Source organism: Protomyctophum bolini (assembly GCF_963924005.1).
Source record: "Protomyctophum bolini genome assembly, chromosome: 2".
Classification (NCBI taxonomy): domain Eukaryota; kingdom Metazoa; phylum Chordata; class Actinopteri; order Myctophiformes; family Myctophidae; genus Protomyctophum; species Protomyctophum bolini.
The window spans coordinates 36,697,674-36,717,914 of record NC_137863.1 but is presented as its reverse complement, the minus strand read 5'-3'; the positions used below and the strand labels follow the sequence as shown (position 1 = coordinate 36,717,914).

The following is a 20,241-nucleotide window of genomic DNA, read 5'->3' as shown; positions in this document are numbered from 1 at the left end:
CACACACACACACACACACACACACACACCATGCTGGATGCAGATGGCCGTAGCTGCATGTCCTCTCTCTTTCAAAGTGCCATAAATCTCCACGGCCGTAATATGCAGGAAACTCTTTGAAACAACCAGCAAATTACCTGCTTTATAAAAGTGTAGAATAGCACCTTGGCAGTCATTCACCTCTCCTCTCAGGCAGGAAGGCAGGCTCTCACAATACTAGTTTTATTCAGCCCGTCTCTAGCAGAGCTCCACCCCACTAATTAAATCTTTTATGTCACTATATGTTATTAAAAGTCATAAACATGGATGTAAAAGTGTGTGTGTGTGTGTGTGTGTGTGTTGTGTGTGTGTGTGTTGTGTGTGTGTGTGTGTGTGTGTGTGTGTGTGTGTGTGTGTGTGTCTGTGTGTCTGTGTGTGTGTGCGTGTGTGTGTGCGTGTGTGTGTGTGTGTGTGTGTGTGTGTGTCTGTGTGTCTGTGTGTGTGTCTGTGTGCGTGTGCGTGTGTGTGTGCGTGTGTGTGTGTGTGTGTGTGTGTGTGCGCGTGTGCACGCACTCCACATCCTGAGTGTTAATTTAACTACTGGATTTGTCCTCCCCGCCATGTGGCTGGATTGGAGCCACTTTTGGAGGCGATCTGGGGCCCTTTGACATGGCTGCCACTAAATTAAGGCTGAAGTGTTTATAAATTCCATTAAAAAATGTTTCTGCACAGCTTTCTCTTTTCCCCGCACCACTTTATGGCGGCCATTTGGTCGTGCCGTCATTAATTCTCTGGATCTGGAGGTCTGGGGAGGAGAAAAGAAGAGAAGGCAGTCTGTTTGTTTAATGGCATTAATAAAGACCGTTTATTTAAGGACATTTAAGTACAGGTGGAGGAGGAACAAGGCATTTTGTATAGCACAAGACAAATAGCATTACGACGTATAACATTTATTATAAAAATAATAATATTTGAATACAATTAGGAATAAGAATTTAAAACCAAAGGAGATAAGAGAATAAAATTACACTGTATAAGAAATTATATCTATATCTATACAAAAAAAAAAGCAGCAAACAGAAATATTGACAGAAAGACACACAACCAGCATAAAACAGAGAGAGGAAACTCTCTCTGATAAAAATGGTGAGATGAGATTAATGGTGCATTTTTACGCTGCTTCTCCGCGATCTGTGGCACAAAATCAGGGATGTCGCTTTTTCTTTTGGTTGCACTTTTCAATATTTATTGAGCGATAATGTATTTTTTTGCATGTGCCAAACCTCTGTGAACATTCCTTTTATTGTGTTGGCGTGCGCTGCGCGACATTCCTTTTGTCCTCTTGGCTATTTATTTGGCCAACACACCTGACTGGAAATCCTTTCAATTATTATTATTTTTATTTTTTTGGACAATTGAACATACATTTCTCTCATCTTAGTTGTGGCACGAGATCAGAATTTTATTTTGGCACTAAAACATTCAGTGCTTCATAATAAATAATTATATGACTTTTGACGGGGAGCCAGTCAAAAGATCTAAGATCTTTTGTTATATGATCTACTTTCTTAGTATGGACTCGTAAGGACAAGCTTGTCTGTGAATATTCACAGAGCACGTTTTACCCTTTTTTTTTGTGGAGGATTGCCTGAAGTATGAAGAAATCTACCAAAAACAAATGTTGCATTTTGAGTGACAGTTGCCAGTACTATGATCATACAGCTCGACAGCAGCAATCTGAAAATCAAAGCTAGGATGTGCTTATTAATCACAGCTCCTCTCTCTTCCTCTCTTCTCCTTCTCCATCTGACACACTTCTCAACCTTCAGACTGTGTTGTCGGGAGGGGGGGGGGGGGGGGGGGGGGGGGGAGTGGAATTTCCCCAAACATTTACCCCCCAAAATAATGACCGTGGCAGAGGAAGAAAAGGCCTGCTTGGGCATATATGCGACTGACTGTACCCTACCAGCAGACCTGGATGAAATAAATGGTTTTAGCCAAATACCTTTCATGGTTTGTTTTAGCCCACTCAGGTGCCAGATGGCTGGGGTTTGCCACCCAGAGAGAGCCAGGGAGTTTAGGAAGTAGACTGGAAAATATATGAGAGTTAATTTAAAGTACTTCCCTTTGATTGACAGCTTACCTGGCGCTATCTGAATAGTGTTGCCGTGTTAAACCCTGAGTAGTTGTTATAGTTATTGTAGGCAATAACAGTTGGCATAATACATATTGTTTTACACAGTTCTGGTATCCACCCCTGGTAACATGTTGGTTAATTAGAATCAGTTGAATCCATTAAAACCGGGAAAGCATCTGTGTCATATATGTTTAGCTGAAAAGCATCGTTTTATACTTTGGCTATTCAAAAATAGCAGATGTACAAGCTCATAGCGTGTCACTTTGTGCCTTTCTATGAGTTTGTAGATCTGCTATTTTTGAAAAGTGGAAAAGTCTGTATATTTTAAAGCAAAAAGAAAGAATACTCAAATCTTTGCTTATTGGGGGTCCCTGGAAATAACTATTTGAGATAGGGGTCGTATATAATGTTGGGGGTCCTTCACATGAAATGGTTTTGTGAACCACTGATATTGCAACATAAATGTTTCAGAAAGCCGCTCGGCCTCAGGTCGCAATGGGTTAAGTACGTTTCTGGCCTGTCTTTATTGTCTCTCTCTGTAGATGGTGGTTAAAACGGTATTACAAAGCTGTGCGTCACGTCCATCTTTGCACAGCATGTTATAGTTACAGGCCCGGCAGCAACACACACTGTATTCTTTGGCCCAAACCTTCCCCCAAATTCAGCCCTTCCACTTCGCCATAAGCTCCTCCCCTCTCCCTTCTGTCTCTTTTATTTCCCTGTCTTTCTATTCGTATACAGCTCTGTCTCTCTTTATGCAGCAAAACCTCTCTTTTAGACCGTTTCCTTTGGTGTCGCTCCTCACAGACCTCCAGTCCCACGGAACTCACTGTGTGTTGTCCAGTCTGCTGTCCACGCACGCACGCACGCACGCACGCACACGCATACACACACACACACACACACACACACACACACACACACACACACACACACACACACACACACACACACACGCACGCACGCACGCACGCATACACACACACACACACACACACACACACGCACACACGTTGCCCTGGCTTCATTCAGGGACTCCGGTGACTGGCAGCCTGAATGTTCGAGCCTCATGTTTAGGCTCGGTACCCAACACCCTCTCCCCTCCCCATCAATCATTGTAAGAAGAAAAACATGTCACAAGTAATATTTTGTAAAGAGCTCTATCAGATTTCCCAAGTTTTTATTTCGGGATACCACTTCCTGCCCCTGACGTGCTGCGATGACTGTCCCATTCATGCTGGCAGTCTACAGTACGTAGATAAAGTATTGTAGTGTAGTTTTTGTGGTTTACGTTTTTTCTTCTTCTTTTTACATTGAGCCATAGCCTACTTCAAAAACAAGTCGTTTTCAAGGCAGTGTGTCTATAATGTCAGCTCATTTAGTTGTGTCAACAGTCTACAAAACCAGAAACTGCATGACGCAATTACTGAAGTAAAATGAACTTGAAATGGCATTGAAATCGGCTTGAGATGTGAATTGTCCTTTGAAATCTGTTTACTTAGTCCACATACTAACTTCCCTACAGCCATCATGTATGGAAGATCATCATTCACTTTACTTGAAAATGAAGCAAATACGTAATTTAACATGATTGAATTGAAGCTGGTTGTACATGGAAGCAACAGCAAAGCAAAGCCAGAGGCTGTGTTGCTGCCAATCGAACCAGCATTGCCCCACATTGCCTTGCTTAGAGGGCTAGCCATGACAAAAAGCCACGTCAAAAAGAAGAAAATGGGCAATTCGAAATTATTATTGCCATTAAATGATTAGATTATATTGCATAATTGTAATCATCAACACATTTAAAGTGCCATAAGTAATTAGCGACAACATGTGCTTATAAAGAACACATGTGATAATTTTGTCCAAGGGTGAAAGGCCATGGATGCATCAAAATCAGTAGAGTTTTTCCTCCATGTAGGCCTATGGAGCTTGAAGATATACTGCAAATTGAATGGCAATCCAGACAGATTCAGAGAATCTTCTTTTAGAACTTTTTGGAACAATGTTTTTGATGCCGGTCAGACGGTCACACTACTAGCAGAGCCAAAAAAAGAAAGGAAAACAAGATAAATATTAGATTAGTTTAACAGTGGTAGCCGTTTTAACAGGATTAACTGCATCTGAATCAGATACAGAGTTGGACAGTAATGCTATAGCTTTGAATATGTTTTCATTTTACGCAGAGCTCGTGTAAGACAGGGCCATTTGTTCTATATTAATAGGGGAGAAAGTGTTATTACGATCAGAGCAACAGCAGTAATAAAACAAATCATCACAGAAAATATACGCCTTATTCAATTATTCATATGAGTATTGGCAACCGAGTTGACTTGTCACAGATGCTGTTGTATTATCTTTGTGCACTGAGCAAGATTGTCAGATGGAATACATTAAGATGCTATTACGTGCCAAAGTAAATGGTTAGAAATACCTACTATATGAACAGACAGACCGTGGGACTACTTTAACTTGACATGTAAAATTAAATATAATGGTGTGTATACATAAGGGTTTGTCTATCTTTATAATATAGTACACCTCATGGCTTGTGGGTGTAGTTATAGTGTAGTAGTAACATTAGTCCCCGTTGTATACGTATCTGTGACACAGAGCATGACCTTTCGGTCGGTGATGATTCCAGTTTTTATTACCGATACGCTTGATTTATTCTTCGTTGTGGGCCGTTGCCGTGCGTCATAAAAAGGTAGATCTACAGTCACAAAACGTGTTGTGATGTACAGTAACAATTGTATATAGATCAGCCATTTTCGGTGCCAAGTATTAATCGGGCAAGGAAAAGCAGGAGACAGAGTCACAGTGGGACTGTGAAAAAGACCAGTAATCCCAGTTGCAGTGCAGTGTCGCTGGGCTCTTGCAGTGGTGGAAAGTACTGTACCCATTCTGACCTGAGATCAGATCTAAAAATGTCTTCTACATCCTGACAGTTTTCTGAAAAAGTCAGTCGTTCTTCGATTTTTCAAAAATAGCAGACCTACAAGCTCAGTAATCGCAGGTCTAAAAGCTATGAGCTTGTAGATCTGCTATTTTTCAATAGCTAAAGCATAAACACCAAAAGGGGTTCCCGCCCAAAATGGGTTAAGTACAATTTTGAGGTATTTGTACTTCATTGTACTTTACTTGAGTATTTTCCAAATGTCGAATACTTTTACATTTACTCCACTACATTTATTTGAAAACTTTAGTTACTTGTTTGTAGATTTTGATTATTTATTACAAAATATACATTAACCACTTGAAAATAGCTCACACAATGTGTCGCGATTCCAGCCTTTTATACTTGTAACGGAGTATTTCTACATTGCAGTATTGATACTTTTACTCGTGAGATGAGAGTACTCTCTCCTCCACCACTGGCAGTAATCCCAGTTGCAGTGCAGTGTCGCCGGGCCCTGGGATGTGTGTCTAAAATAAACAGTGGGATTGAACCCTCAGACTTATCCTGCCGTGTGAGTTGACCTCCTTTGAATGGAGCTCAAGCGGCAGATGTTGCCATATGGCACAGCCAGCAATCCAGCCGTAATTGCCCACGCACCCCGCGTAGATAGACTAATGACGGCAGTGTTTATTTTGTTGTTTATTTATTTACTTTATTTTATTTCTATTCTGTTAGATGTGGAATAATTGGCTAGTCCCCGTCCCCCCCCACTGTAACACTAGTGTCCCTATTCTGGGCGTTGTAACAGGTGACCATATTACAAAAATAGGCAAACATTCTGCAAAATTGTTTGCCACATTTTCAGCACAGCGATTTGGTGTACAGGGAATAATGTATACAGGGGCAAGCAGTGGTTAGATTCACTGCTTGTCAACACTAAACTGCAACATCTGAGTGAATAGTACTAAGGTATGGAATGCTAGAGTGAAAGTTTGCACACAATAATATGAAAACAGGAATTTCCATGTCCCCAGAAGCATCGTTACATATGATGAAGACATACTGTAAGAAAAGAACAAATTGATTGTGTTTGTGCTTTCTCTGTTTATGCTGCTCCTAAGAGAACAAAATAAAATGCATCAAAGCCTGTGTGTGGATTTTTTGGGGGTTACGTTCTACTTCCTATAGTAAGCAGTACATACGCCTTCAGACCTCCATGTCTTTCCTTCTTTTTTTCTTTCTTTCCATCGTTCTTTCTTTCCTTTCGGGGGAAGAGACGGAGCTGGTGGGTGATTACCTCAAGGAAAAACACCTTTTTATGGTTCGACCCAAGTTGAAACCCCCACACACAAAATAACAGCCCTCCTTGACAAGGTGCAGCTGCTGATCTGCATTCTGGGGGGAGATCTTCTGGGAGAAAACTGGGCTGGGTTATGATGATGTAGTTCAAAAGATGAGGGGATTTCACAGACATTTCCGAAGGTTGTTTATGTACTCTCACTTACTGACACTGAACGCACGCACGCACACACGCACACACACACACGTGCGCACGCACGGTCGCACGCACACACACACACACACACACACACACACACACACACACACAGATGCATTTCAATTCATAGCCAGTAATGCTGTTTGTATGTCATCATGTCTATCATGAAAATTACTTTTCCTGCCAGGTTCTCAAAGCGCAACTCTTGAAAAAAGCACTTAACTAAAAACATAGCCCTTCAAAGTGCCACTTGAGTGTGGTTAATAATTCAATGCAAACATGCTGCGTGTTAGTATGTTGTTGCCCTGTGTCTGCCTGCAGAGCTGTCTCACATGCAAGGCTTGGTGGAGATGTGTATTTATATACATTGGACTCATGTGGTCGGTGTTTATGAGCGTTTCTGCATTCTGGTCACTTGGACGTCTTTTCTTGTGAAGCGACAAGTAACCAAACAAGGATTACATGTTCAGACATGGAATATGGAAATGGCAGGACGCTGTTTCTTTTGAAGAATATAGTGTTGTTAAATGAAACACATACTGTGTCTGTGCCAACATGTGGGCTGGGGGCCCACTGGTGGGCCATGAGGATATTGCAAGTGGGCCTCAAAATAATTGTCAATACACTAAGATTTTAAAGTTGACAGAAAAATTGATTTATGTGTGATGTTTCTAAATTGTGCTGTCTCCTGTTTTTATTTTTCAGGTTGTCTAACAGGCTTTTTCAAGCCGACCCAAGGAGACGAGCGCTGTATGCAATGTCCTATTAACAGCCGTACCACCAATGAAGGGGCCACCAATTGTGTTTGCCGCAACGGTTACTATCGCACCGACTCGGATCCCTTCCAGATGCCATGCACAAGTATGTATAGGGCACGCACGCACACGCACACACGCACACGCCACCACAAAGAAAATGGAACACGCTCAAAAATGTGATACACACAAACACACATTCCTGATCCTCATATTATGCGCTTGCCAAAAATGCATAACACGCAAACTCAAATTTGATTTGACACGCAGACTCGCACCCTTTGACATGCATGCATTTTACACCCACGACCCAAGGAGCAACGCAGATCAAAGGACAGCAGTGCTCTGTGTGGGGCTCAAACAGCGAGGCCCTGTCGGAGCCATCTCCCAGACCAACACAACGCTGACATGCCCCATAGTGAGGCCGTCCTCGGGGTTGACACAACTACACACAACCCCCCCCCCCCTCCCCTGCATGCTCCCCGGCTGGGCCGTAGGTTACTGGGCCGGGGCAGTCCGGCATTGTGAAGGGGTTAGACGCAGAGAATGAAGCTCAGACGAAGCCGTCTCTTGTAATGCCAATGAAGCTGGTTGAATTTGAATTTGAATTTGAGGGTTGACGGAGAGGTTGAGAAAGAGAGAGAGAGACTTGGAGAGGGGAGACAGGCGGGAGGGACAGAAGGGGGAAGAGACGTTCAGAAATGAGCAGGGAGGGACGGGGACGGAGAGATACAGCCATGGGATAGTGAACGGTCTCAGCCCATTTGAACACTTTCGCTAATGCTTTTCCCACTGTCTCTCTCTCTCTCTCTCTCTCTCTCTCTCTCTCCCCCTTTCTCCTTTCTGATCGCTCATCTCTCTCTATCTCCCCCCTCTCTCTGTATGCCTGTTGAAAAGGGAGAGAGAGAGCGTAGAAGGGAGAGAGAGAGAGAGAGAGAGAGTTGGATAAGGAGGAGAAAGGGAGGGGGGGGGGACTCCAACAAAGAGGTAGATTTGCATAAGCCTGGCTCTGGGAGTCGAGCAGCTGTTGTGAATGAGAAAGCAGCACCGGCACGTCACCCGTATTAAGACGCAGCGGGGCCCGGCCTGATTAAAGCAGGAAAACGTGGTCCATCAGAACCAACCGTGCACCAGCGCCAGCTAATGGAGGGAGCTGAGTGGGGTTGGGGGACATCACCCACCGACCCACCACCCTAACCCCTCGCAAGGAAGAACATGCCAAGGAGGTGGTATGTTTTGATGTCGGGGCTTCAGAGGAAGACGGATGTAGCGTAGAAGAAAAAGCAAGACAGGAGTGAAACAGGGAGAGAGAAAGGATGCCACTCCATGCAGGCTTCCTTTCCAGGTCTTGTAAATGGTGGCCAATTAACAGCGTTAAATCAGAAGTGATCAATTCAGGTTGTGTAGACGGTTGGTGGGCGGGAGGCGGGTTTCTCTTGTTTACCTCGTTTGGCTCGGAGAGGGGCGTGCTCCGTAATTAGACACACATGCCTGTAAAAGATAAACACTCCTCATTGTTTGTTTGCTTGGACTGTCAATCAAGCGCCACAAAAACGCTGGCGTTTTGGAATTTCTCCACCTCGTCTCGCCGTCTCCGCGGGAGAAGCCAGCCCGCTGTCTCTCCCCGCCGCCGTAACGCTATAGGACGTTCCATGAGAAAGCTGTCAGGAATAGACGTAAAGAAAACACACATGTCAAAGTGGACACCAGCATTGGAGATTGAGTCTGCATAAATGGGTCTCCCCTGGGGAAGAAGCGCGCCGGTTTGGAACATACCAGGCGTAGACCTCAAAGAGGCTGCAGTGATGTTAGCGGGCTTGTGGATTTTCTCCCCTCCAGTGCCGGGGATATTTGAGCAGCTCGGCAGTAGCGCCTGGTAATTATGCCCTTCACAATGTCAAGGACACACAACCCAGCCCCCATTCGCCCCCTCGTCACAAAATTAGAACAATGCCATCATGCAGTTCTTTTTACCCTGAGTGGAGCCCTGGAAGTCATCAGAGTCTGTTCAAGGACTGACAGACGTATAGTTCACCATGCACCTTTCCTTTTTTATGGAACTTGGGCAAGAAACATAGTGTCACATATCACAAGAAACATAGTGTCACATATCACATGAAACATAGTGTCACATATCACATGAAACATAGTGTCACATATCACATGAAACATAGTGTCACATATCACATGAAACATAGTGTCACATATCACATGAAACATAGTGTCACATATCACATGAAACATAGTGTCACTCACATATCACATGAAACATAGTGTCACATATCACATGAAACATAGTGTCACATATCACATGAAACATAGTGTCACATATCACATGAAACATAGTGTCACATATCACATGAAACATAGTGTCACATATCACATGAAACATAGTGTCACTCACATATCACATGAAACATAGTGTCACATATCACATGAAACATAGTGTCACATATCACATGAAACATAGTGTCACTCACATATCACATGAAACATAGTGTCACATATCACATGAAACATAGTGTCACATATCACATGAAATTGTTTACACAATTCACTTCTAGTCATTTGTACTAGTTGACTAGTTGCCTAGTTTACTAGCCGACTAGTAGTGTTTAACTACCTATTATGTAAAAACAAAAACAAAACTTTATTTTATTTTATTTTGGAAATAAATATTTGTACATTTAAAAACTGTGTACATTGGTGACTATATATATAATCTACCTGATCTTGCGGCCTACAACTAGTCAACTAGTACCAACAAGGTCGACTAGCAAATTGACTAGTTGCTTAATGCCCTAACACACTCACAGGCAGATCCTGACATGTACAGTATATCTATCGATCAAGCAACCAAGCATTTAATTGATCGAGAGTTGCTATACTGATATACTTTTGCACATTTTATTTTGGAGGTTTCTTAACCATAATGAGCCCTGCCGGCGCCTTTATTGGCGTGTCATAATAGGCTAACCTAACGTACAGTGAAATGGTGAACATTCTCCGAATATAGCCGATCTACGAGTTCACGACGACGCATCACAACACAAAGTTGTGAGCTTGTAGATCAGCTATTTTCTGTTAAGAGATTTGGTGTAGAGGGAAAAAGGAGTGTACCAAGTATAGACCACTGGGGGAACTATAAGTATATAGGGTTTAGTGGTTAAACCATCAAAGAGGCCTCAACATTAGGATGCAGGCACAACACTCACCCACCCTGGTTTCTGTACTGCACTGTACTTACTGTACTGTACTGTACTTAAATACAATTGTTACGTATATGTACTTTACTTGAGTATTTCCAATTTCCAATACTTTTACTTCTACTCCACCACATCTCAGATCCAAATCTTGTACTTTTACTCCACTGCATTTATTTGAACCGACCCCGGCTTGGTTTGGTCTCGTTCTTTCCCCCACAGCGGTGCCGTCCGCCCCGCAGAACGTCATCTCCAGCGTGAACGAGACCTCCCTGATGCTGGAGTGGATGCCTCCGCGGGACTCGGGGGGCCGCGAGGACGTGGTCTTCAACATCATCTGTAAGAGCTGCGTGGGCGGCCGCGGCGGCTGCACGCGCTGCGGAGACAACGTGCAGTTTGTGCCCCGGCAGCTGGGCCTGACGGAGCCGCGCGTCTACATCAGCGACCTGCTGGCGCACACGCAGTACACCTTCGAGGTGCAGGCCGTCAACGGAGTGTCCGACCAGAGCCCCTACTCGCCTCAGTACTCCTCCGTCAACATCACCACCAACCAGGCCGGTAAGTAGACACAGCTGGCTATACACGGCTCCTCGTCTCTCCCCGTGTCTGTGTGTGTGTGCGTGTGTGTGTGTGTGCGTGTGTGTACGTGGCTCAGCCTGTTTCCCCACCCTGTTTCAAAATGACATGAAATGTAGATTACAGTGAGAAATAATCCATTAAGATAATCATATAATAGAAAATTTCATTTTCTTTTTTGTGGAAAGGCCTGTTGATTACATAGGAAGAAAGGAAAGAAGACAATTTATATCCTCAAGCTGCGCACAGGCTGATAAGGGGTTCATAATTCAAGAAACATAATTAGGGGCCTGGCCATGACGTAACTTCAAACATATCTTAATATTAATACTAAAATAGACAGGCAACTGGTGTAGGGAATTAAAATAGGAGTACTCTCTTCTCCTGGATTTAGTTAAATGTATTAACAGCAGTGTTCTGTGTTTTCCTTAAGACATATAAAGACACCATTGTGATAATAAAGGCCCAAAGTTATAATCAAGGCACAAATAAAGGCTCAAAGATGAGCGTACGCCGGAATCACCGCAAGTTTTGGCATTTATCATTTCAGTGTGACTTTGAACCTTGGCGTACGCCACGGCAAATATCACGTCAGGACGGGAGTTGTCGTCGTAGGCTGTCGTAGGCGTATGAATAATGTGAAAAAGATATATTTTGTAAAGGCATGTCATATGAAATTGGTATAGGATATATACAAGCAATGAAAACAATGTTTCAAGTTGGTTAGATGCATAACTTGCTTAAGCCATTTAAACAGTGCTTTCGTTGAGCCATGATGAGCCAAAATTCCACAGCGCGGAATATTTTCACGACAGAGAGACATTGGAGACTGCTGCTGGAGGTGTATGTACAGTAGAGTGAAGTCTCCTACCGTAGCCTACAGTAACAGTACAGTAGGCCTGTGTGGAGTTATGTCACTGTGCAACCTCCTCGTTTAAGGATAAACCTGATGCGATCGCTCAAAGCCTTGAATGTCAACTGTGCCGATCTCGATGCCGCATGGGAAGATATAGGTAGGCTACTCAACCAGCCCACCACACACCAGTTTACTCATATGATAATCAGTCACTCCATCAACGTTCATATAATTGACAGCCACCACTGGCTATCTATCTATCATGACTCATAAACATGCTGTCACGGACCACAGTAACAGAGGACACAGTGACAGCGGAGGAGATGCACTCCGGCTTTATTTAATTCTTTGCAAAACGGCAGCGTGCGTGTGCGGCTCGGCGCTGTGCCAGGGCTGTGCGCGTCCAAACTTATCCAATCATGGCGATGGGATGTGATGTGATGGTGTTTAGGGAAACAGACAACACGTACAGCTATTTATACATTATTATCTCATTCATGGTTCAGGTGTTCGTTCACTAATATCTTCTATCTTCTAAACTCTTTTCTTAATTCTTATTGGCTTTCCATACGTTGTTTGGTCATATGCCAGTTATCCATGTAGCTAAAATGAGGGTGTCGAGGCTTGGTTTTATAGGGCGTGCCAGATTGATTACAGACATCTCATATTTTATCAACGCTAAGACCGAAGTTACGCGAGGATCAGCTGTTTTTACCATCGCTTGTTAAATGCCGTGCCGACGTGACCGTACGCCAAAACCCACGCTCGAATCTAAGGTAGAATTTACACTCCAATGACAAATGAGGTGATTAGAAAACAACCTGTGATATGTCATTTTCCAGAAGTGATTTTACAAAAGGTCTCAATTGTTCATAATTAATGTTTGTTATGAGCTGGTCCAGCCGGCTCCATTCACTGCCATGTATTCATTGTAAAGTTCTCAACGGGCTCAAAAATTATGGACCGGCCCGACCCTACCCTAACTGGGTCGGCCCAAGGCTCGGCCCGACCCTAAAAATTACCATAATGTTAAGCCCGAAGCCCGGCAAAAGCCTGACAGAAAAAAAAGAAAAATAACCCAGCATTAAATGGCGGCGCGGTGTTTCAGGGTGACAGTGAGAACGGAGATTAACGGAATTATCGCAATAATGGATGTATGTAACTCACGTTAGAATAGGCTATTAATGTTCCATAACTTCCTTTTCCAATCATTCTAATGGATTCCATACAGTGATGGTGGTGACTGGTGAGTAAACACGAATAGCAGCATGTAGCTCCCTCCCTTAGTTTCCTCTGAAGTGAAGTTGCTTTACGTGTAGCGTTTAAGTTATATATCACCATGGATCGTTTGGTGACGTTGATTAATAATTAGGTTTTATTCATCGCAGTCAGCTGGGTTAACGAGACTCGGTGCAACATGACGAAAACCTGACGCTTCTTCAGCTAATAATCCGATTGATTTTATAAAATCAATCGGCCCGGCCCGACCGACTAATTAGCATAATGTTTGGGCCCGGCAACGTCGGGTCGGTACCGATCGGGGCAGGTCGGGCTCGGGCTGAGTTTGAGAACTTTAATTCATTGCACTTCCGGTGTGAGTTTGGCTCCCATGAAAGTGTCCATGAAAGTGTCATGGTGCAGCCCAGTCACGTGACCACTTCCCTTCCTTCTCAGAGCTTCCTTGACGTAGACCAGGTAGAGTGCAGTGTCAACAATGCATGGAGAGTTGCTGTCACATCATCTAGAACAGATGTAAACAAAAAACTAAAACCAATTGCCCGATTGAATAGGAGTTCTAGCGTTTGACCCACATGGACGGTAAATCCGCTAATTCGTTATGGAACGCTCTGCATTTTTGTTCAATGACGAATGGATACGTGTCTTCATATAATTATGAAGACACTTATCCATTCATCATTGAAAAAAACAGTCATGGTAAGAAAACAGCCGATCTACAAGCTCACAATGTCTCGATGTAGATCAGCTAGTTGAACTATTTTAAAAGGAGGAGAGGGTTTTGCACTCCCTCCCTGGTGTCTCCTCTCCCTCCGTCCACTGTTTAGTGATGATAACTAGTCTAATTGTCTCCATGCTCTGTCCTCATCCACCCGACTTGGGTCTAGTGTTACATCTAAGCTTGTATAAAGCCCCGGGAAATACGTCCCAAATTCATTGTGATATATGTATACACCATACTGTGTATGAGCTTGCTATGAACACTCAAAGGCTAATTCAAAGATTAGCCGGGGTCCAGTATCTCTTCCAGTATAATATGACTTGTAATGAAAAACAGACCGCTTTCGGTGATTGGCCCAGAGTTTTAATCTTTAGGATCTTCCAGAAAATGTTCCACAAATGTTCCATCCCTCCCTCCCAATCTCTCTCTCTCTGTGTGTCTCTCTCTCTCTCTCTCTCTCTCTCTCTCTCTCTCTCTGTCTCTCTCTCTCCCCCCCCCCCCCCCCCCCCCCGCAACGATGGAAGCGTTTTCCACTAGTGTGATTGCGGTGGAAGTTGACCGCGACTCTTAATTATTTCAGCGTAGGCCGCGGCATCGATTTGCTCTTTAATTGTCTCTATGAAATGCATCATTTGGCGTGCCAAGCTGTGCTCTCCCGCCAAGCACTGATGACTGAGGGGGGTATATATAGGAGGGGTTAGTAACGGGGCAGGATGTGTGCTGGCTTTGGGCTCCGGCCTGGCTTTGTGTCCCAGTGGTATAGCATGCGTCAGTGGTTGTCACCCCTCATCACCAGTAGTCCCTCCTGTAGCGGCAGCAAGCCTTCTGTGAGTGAGCTCCCTCCCCAAAGGGAACTGTGTTACCGTGTTCTTTATTGAAGCGGACATATTGATTTGTGTTGTTGGTCTAGTTGGGTTGTATGTACACTCCTGCTCTCATTGCTCGCTGTCTTGCTCATATTATGGCTGCGTCTGTCGATTATCTTCTTAGCAATTCAAGATTGTAGAAGTGTTATATAATACTGTGTTTATATACACACACATCAACATGGAAATTGTCATACTGTATAGATTTTTTTGTAATCAACTAAATTCATTAGTCACTTTTATACTTGCTCGTACCACAGTGGTGTGCACCACAAGGTTGTTGATTGGTTAGTTTCACTATTTTGGGAAAATCTATTATTTTACTTTAATCTGAAACATTTTATACTATTAAACCGATTTGTTTATTTAACTGTTGCTCCCCCAGTTCAGAGATAAGAGGGGAAGGGGTGGACAAGTGAAGTGTGTTCGAGTTGGACGGACATACTTTCAACGGAGAAGGAAACTGTGAAATGCTACCCTTTGTTGCACACTTGTTGGGACATTTTACGAAGACCTGTTTGTGTAAAAAAGCGCCGTATAGCGCTTGGTTAACAATGCAGAAACGCTCTAAGTCACACTAAAACGGGAGGCCCTCGCTCATTCAGAGAGCCGACCCCTTTTTTATTGTCTGTTGTGATTTGAGTCACCGGTGTGGTGGGTTAATGAGGGCCTCTGAGAGCAGTAAAGCGTTGTAATGAGGCCTCCCCAGCTACACTCTTTTCTCACTATAGGCCACAATAAGTCTGTCACCCCTCGGCCTGCTCTCTCTCTCCATGCCTTCTCCTCCTCCCCATTCACCCTCCCGCCGCAGAAGTTCTGGCGGAAATTGGGGGGCTCTGCGCCCGCTCCCACTGAAGTGCCCGTCACTTCAGATTAGGCACCGAGGGGTCCCATCAGAGGGAGCTGTGAAAACGACTGAACTCTGGCTCCTGCTGCCACCACCAACCCCAGACCCCCCTCCCCCACTCGCCCCCCCCTACCCAGCATCACCCCACCACTTCACCCCAACACCCGCACCACCGCACACAGACCCGGGACAGAGTGAGCTGCAGTTCTGCAAGTGCCGCAAGGCCCCACGAAGCTGGAGTTGGGGTCACGGGGACCAGGAGGCCATAATTGCGGCTTGTTCGTGAGGATTGGAGGTTACGTAAACATCATGTCACCCCTAATTACGCCAGGCACCCTACGTGCTCCTCCCTCTCATGTTGGGGATGCGAGCAAGAGATGGAGACCAGGAAGAGGTGAAAGAGAGCACTTGCGTCTTTAACAAGCATCTGCATGTACTGTATACATGTGTATACCGGTATGTGCGTGCGTGCGTGCGTGCGTGCGTGCGTGCGTGCGTGCGTGCGTGCGTGCGAGGGATGATGATGGGTTGGGTGTGTGGGGTCATGTGGGGGTGGTTAGAGTAATCCATGAAAGCAACAAATAAATGTAATTCAGTACGTAAATTGGACGTGACTGTCGTGAAAGTGTTCCTCTCATGGGAACTTGTTGGCAGATAGTAGAAGGTGGGGGTGGTAGGTGGATGGGCTTCTACAGATAGTAGAAGGTGGGGGTGGTAGGTGGATGGGCACAGTGTGCACGATGTGGGCGAAGGTTCGTCCTTCTTCATACCCAATCAAGCAACCACCACACTCTATTACACACGAGGCTTATCCTCACACTCTGTAGGTGGCTGCATGGCCACACTTCCTCTCTGTGACAAAGGGGACATGCTGCTTGATTACATACTGTACGGGCGCACAAAGCAGACTGGAACTCAATGTCGTCTATAAGGTTCTAACTAACGCTTCAAAACATTTCATGAGGAATGTTGTGGCCTTGAAATGTGCCTCTGAAGGGTTTTTTTGTAAATACAATAAGCAGCCAACATAAAGCCATCTTCTTCTAATCTGTGGCTTTGCTCTGCTCTCAAAATGTGCTCCTATTTCTGTGCCTATTTAGCAGGCAGTTTGTGTGTGTATGGGTGTGTGTGGGTGTGTTGGACTTGGAGAGATGGAGAGGGAGAATCAGTGACAAGGGAATTAAAGGAGGGCAAAGGAGTGAGACAACAGATAGAAAGAGTGACACATTTGGTCAGGGGGCTGAGCGGAGGCGCCATAGGGTGTCCGTGTGAGAGGTGTTAGGGTGACTTGAACGAGTCTGACAGGCGAGAGAGAGAGAGAGACAGAGAGAGCAGAGACCAGACATGCCACCAACTGAGGGATGTTCAAGTGCAAAGTAGTAATTAACCAGTAACATTATACTCAATATTACAGGTTCATATTAGTCAATGATATTAGATTACTAGTGCAGTTCCTTTTAGCTGCTTTTGAATTACTATGCCACCGGCATATCAATAGTATATTTATGATGATTATGATTATTGTCTGGATTCGAATTTGTTAGATTTGCCCGGATAATTGAGACGTGGTATCCTATACTGTGTTTGTATAAATTATATAGATTTTGAATTTAGAATAGCTGATGTATCCATGTCTAAAAGCCTGATATATACTTTGTTCTATGGTGTTGTAACTCGGAATATAACCAATCTACAAGCTCATAATGTGGTGCATTATCTATACACACAGCTTGTAGATTGGCTATTTCCGTCATGTGACTCCATCGTACGATAAATTAAGCATAAGCATCCTTGAGAAAGACATTGAAGTACCAACTAATTTCCTTGGAGACTCTTTCCTCTGATCCCTATGGTAATACTGCATGTAAACGTCCAGTATACAGACTCTTTCTGCTGATCCCTATGGTAATACTGCATGTAAACGTCCAGTATACAGACTCTTTCTGCTGATCCCTATGGTAATACTGCATGTAAACGTCCAGTATACAGACTCTTTCTGCTGATCCCTATGGTAATACTGCATGTAAACGTCCAGTATACAGACTCTTTCTGCTGATCCCTATGGTAATACTGCATGTAAACGTCCAGTATACAGAGATGGATAGACCGCAGTAAAAAGAAAGCATCAGAATATAATACAAACATGTACATTATATGACACAAAACAGACACAGAACTGTCATCCAATAACCACAACAACGATACAGACAGAGAAGTATACAATTTGCAATGATGTGGCAAGGAGAATAAATAATTATAGTCAAGTAGTTTAAGAAAAAGAAAATGGGTATTATATGGTGCCCTAAATTCTTAAAGAAAATAAATAAAGTGATAATCCCATACCAGAGTTGTATTGTTGCCTGTGATTTATCTGGCGGGTAGAAGTGGAGCAGCCTTAACAAGGCCTTATTGAGCAAAAACACTGTGCTTTATTGAGGCTTTGGTGCTCAAGGCCTTCTCTTCAGGGAGCTGAGAGCGTGCAGATACACAGGGTTGAGAGGACAATGGATGAAGACACAAAGCCAGCCATTATCTTTCCTCGCCATCCCCTTTCCCCTCCCTCCAATGATTAATGAGGGTTAATCAGTCATTGCTTTTAAATTCTATATATATATATTTATTTATATTTTAAAGGCCAGCCACTCATTGGCTTTGTTGTCTTTATTGAGCCGTTAGGGCCACTGAGAGCGAGACTAGAGTAGGGGGTGGAGGTGTGGGAGGGGCTCTTGGGGGGCACAGGGGGGAGGTTCTTGTGGAATTGGAGTGCATGTGGTTCCAGACTGAGGCAGAGGTCCTAACCACTACATCTCCTCGTGGGCATTCTCTGGTAGCCCCCCTAAGTTGGCCTACAGTTATTGTCATTTGAGGTTAGAATATGGTTGCTGAATAAACCCCATTCCCACCATGAAGTTTAAGCAGAGTTTTTCTGACGGCCGACTGGTATTGTGTTATTTTGCACTGATATGGCATACATAAATTCCGTCCACTTTGACTGAGACCCATAGTAGACAGTAAGGTTTGTGGAAAGATGCACGCACGCACGCACGCACGCACCCACACATGCACACAATTAATTTATTTCCACACAAAATAAAATGGATACAAGGCCACAAATATTACAGTAAGTCCTCATGATACAACAAGCATGTCATGTCACCCAGGCCTCCGTGGGGCAGCAGTGTCTCCTCATGGTGGCTGACAATCATATATCAGCACAACACTCTGCTAGCCCTCCAGCCTTGTTTCTGGGCATCCCAAGTTGTCGAATCCCTCTCTAACAACCAGTCCGTATAGGCATGTCCCAGGCCTGACCACCAGAGAAACCCTCTCTAACAACCAGTCCGTATAGGCATGTCCCAGGCCTGACCACCAGAGAAACCCTCTCTAACAACCAGTCCGTATAGGCCTGTCCCAGGCTGGACCACCAGAGAAACCCTCTCTAACAACCAGTCCGTATAGGCCTGTCCCAGGCTGGACCACCAGAGAAACCCTCACTAACAACCAGTCCGTATAGGCCTGTCCCAGGCTGGACTACCAGAGAAACCCTCACTAACAACCAGTCCGTATAGGCCTGTCCCAGGCTGGACTACCAGAGAAACCCTCTCTAACAACCAGTCCGTGGGCCTGTCCCAGGCTGGATTACCAGAGAAACCCTCTCTAACAACCAGTCCGTGGGCCTGTCCCAGGCTGGACCACCAGAGAAACCCTCTCTAACAACCAGTCCGTGGGCCTGTCCCAGGCTGGATTACCAGAGAAACCCTCTCTAACAACCAGTCCATGGGCCTGTCCCAGGCCTGACCACCAGAGAAACCCTCTCTAACAACCAGTCCGTGGGCCTGTCCCAGGCTGGACCACCAGCCTGAAACAACGTTCCCAGTCCACTCCCGCACTTCCATCCGGTGTCAAAGCGATCTACGTAGCTGCTCCCATGAGCAGCTATAGTGGACACAAAGCTAGAAGGACGCCGGGTGGCAGTTACACCTCCTCTCTGCTCACGGGAAGGGCTGCCAGGCAGTGTCGGCTGTCTGTATACTCCATCGGTGTCTTTCTGTATGCAAGATGGGATCGTAATGAAGGGCACAGTCCCCAGACGTTGCCAATGCATCTTAAATGTGCACGCACCTTTAACGGTGGGAGTTAAAGCATGCATGCACGCACGCACGCACACACACACACACACACACACACACACACACACACACACACACACACACACACACACACACACACACACACACACACACACACACACACACACACACACACATATTTCATTTTAAATGACCAACGGCCCTTGATTAATTATTTACTGAACAAAAACCACTTAAAATGACTCTCCACATCACATCATTCTCATATTTTATGATTTATATCATTCCATTACTGTCTCAAAATGAATGTGCCCCATACTCAGGGCTTCAAAATATGTGCACGCAAAGATTATCACCAATCGGATTATAGCAGAGAGTGTGATTGGATGGCAGAGCAAAGTGTTTGTATTATCAACCCGTTTCAGGAGCAAGATTTCCTTCTACCTGAATGCAAACTATTAGCATTCTGCAAGAGAAGCCAGCACACTGCACTGCAGATAAACAAGACCTCTACACCCTCCTTCTGTGTGGGTGTGTGGGTGTACGGGTATGCGTTTGTATTTGGGTGTGTGGCATA

The 20,241-nt window shown here is 44.6% G+C and overlaps 1 protein-coding gene across 1 annotated transcript in view; it reads left to right on the top strand.

Moving 5' to 3' along the window:
* ephb2b (eph receptor B2b) overlaps nt 1-20,241 on the top strand; it is a 178,052-nt gene that overhangs the window by 116,185 nt on the left and 41,626 nt on the right. The window contains exons 4-5 of the mRNA XM_080777100.1: nt 7,219-7,374; nt 10,694-11,029. Coding sequence (XP_080633226.1) covers nt 7,219-7,374; nt 10,694-11,029 — 492 coding nt within the window. The remainder of the gene's footprint in view (nt 1-7,218; nt 7,375-10,693; nt 11,030-20,241) is intronic.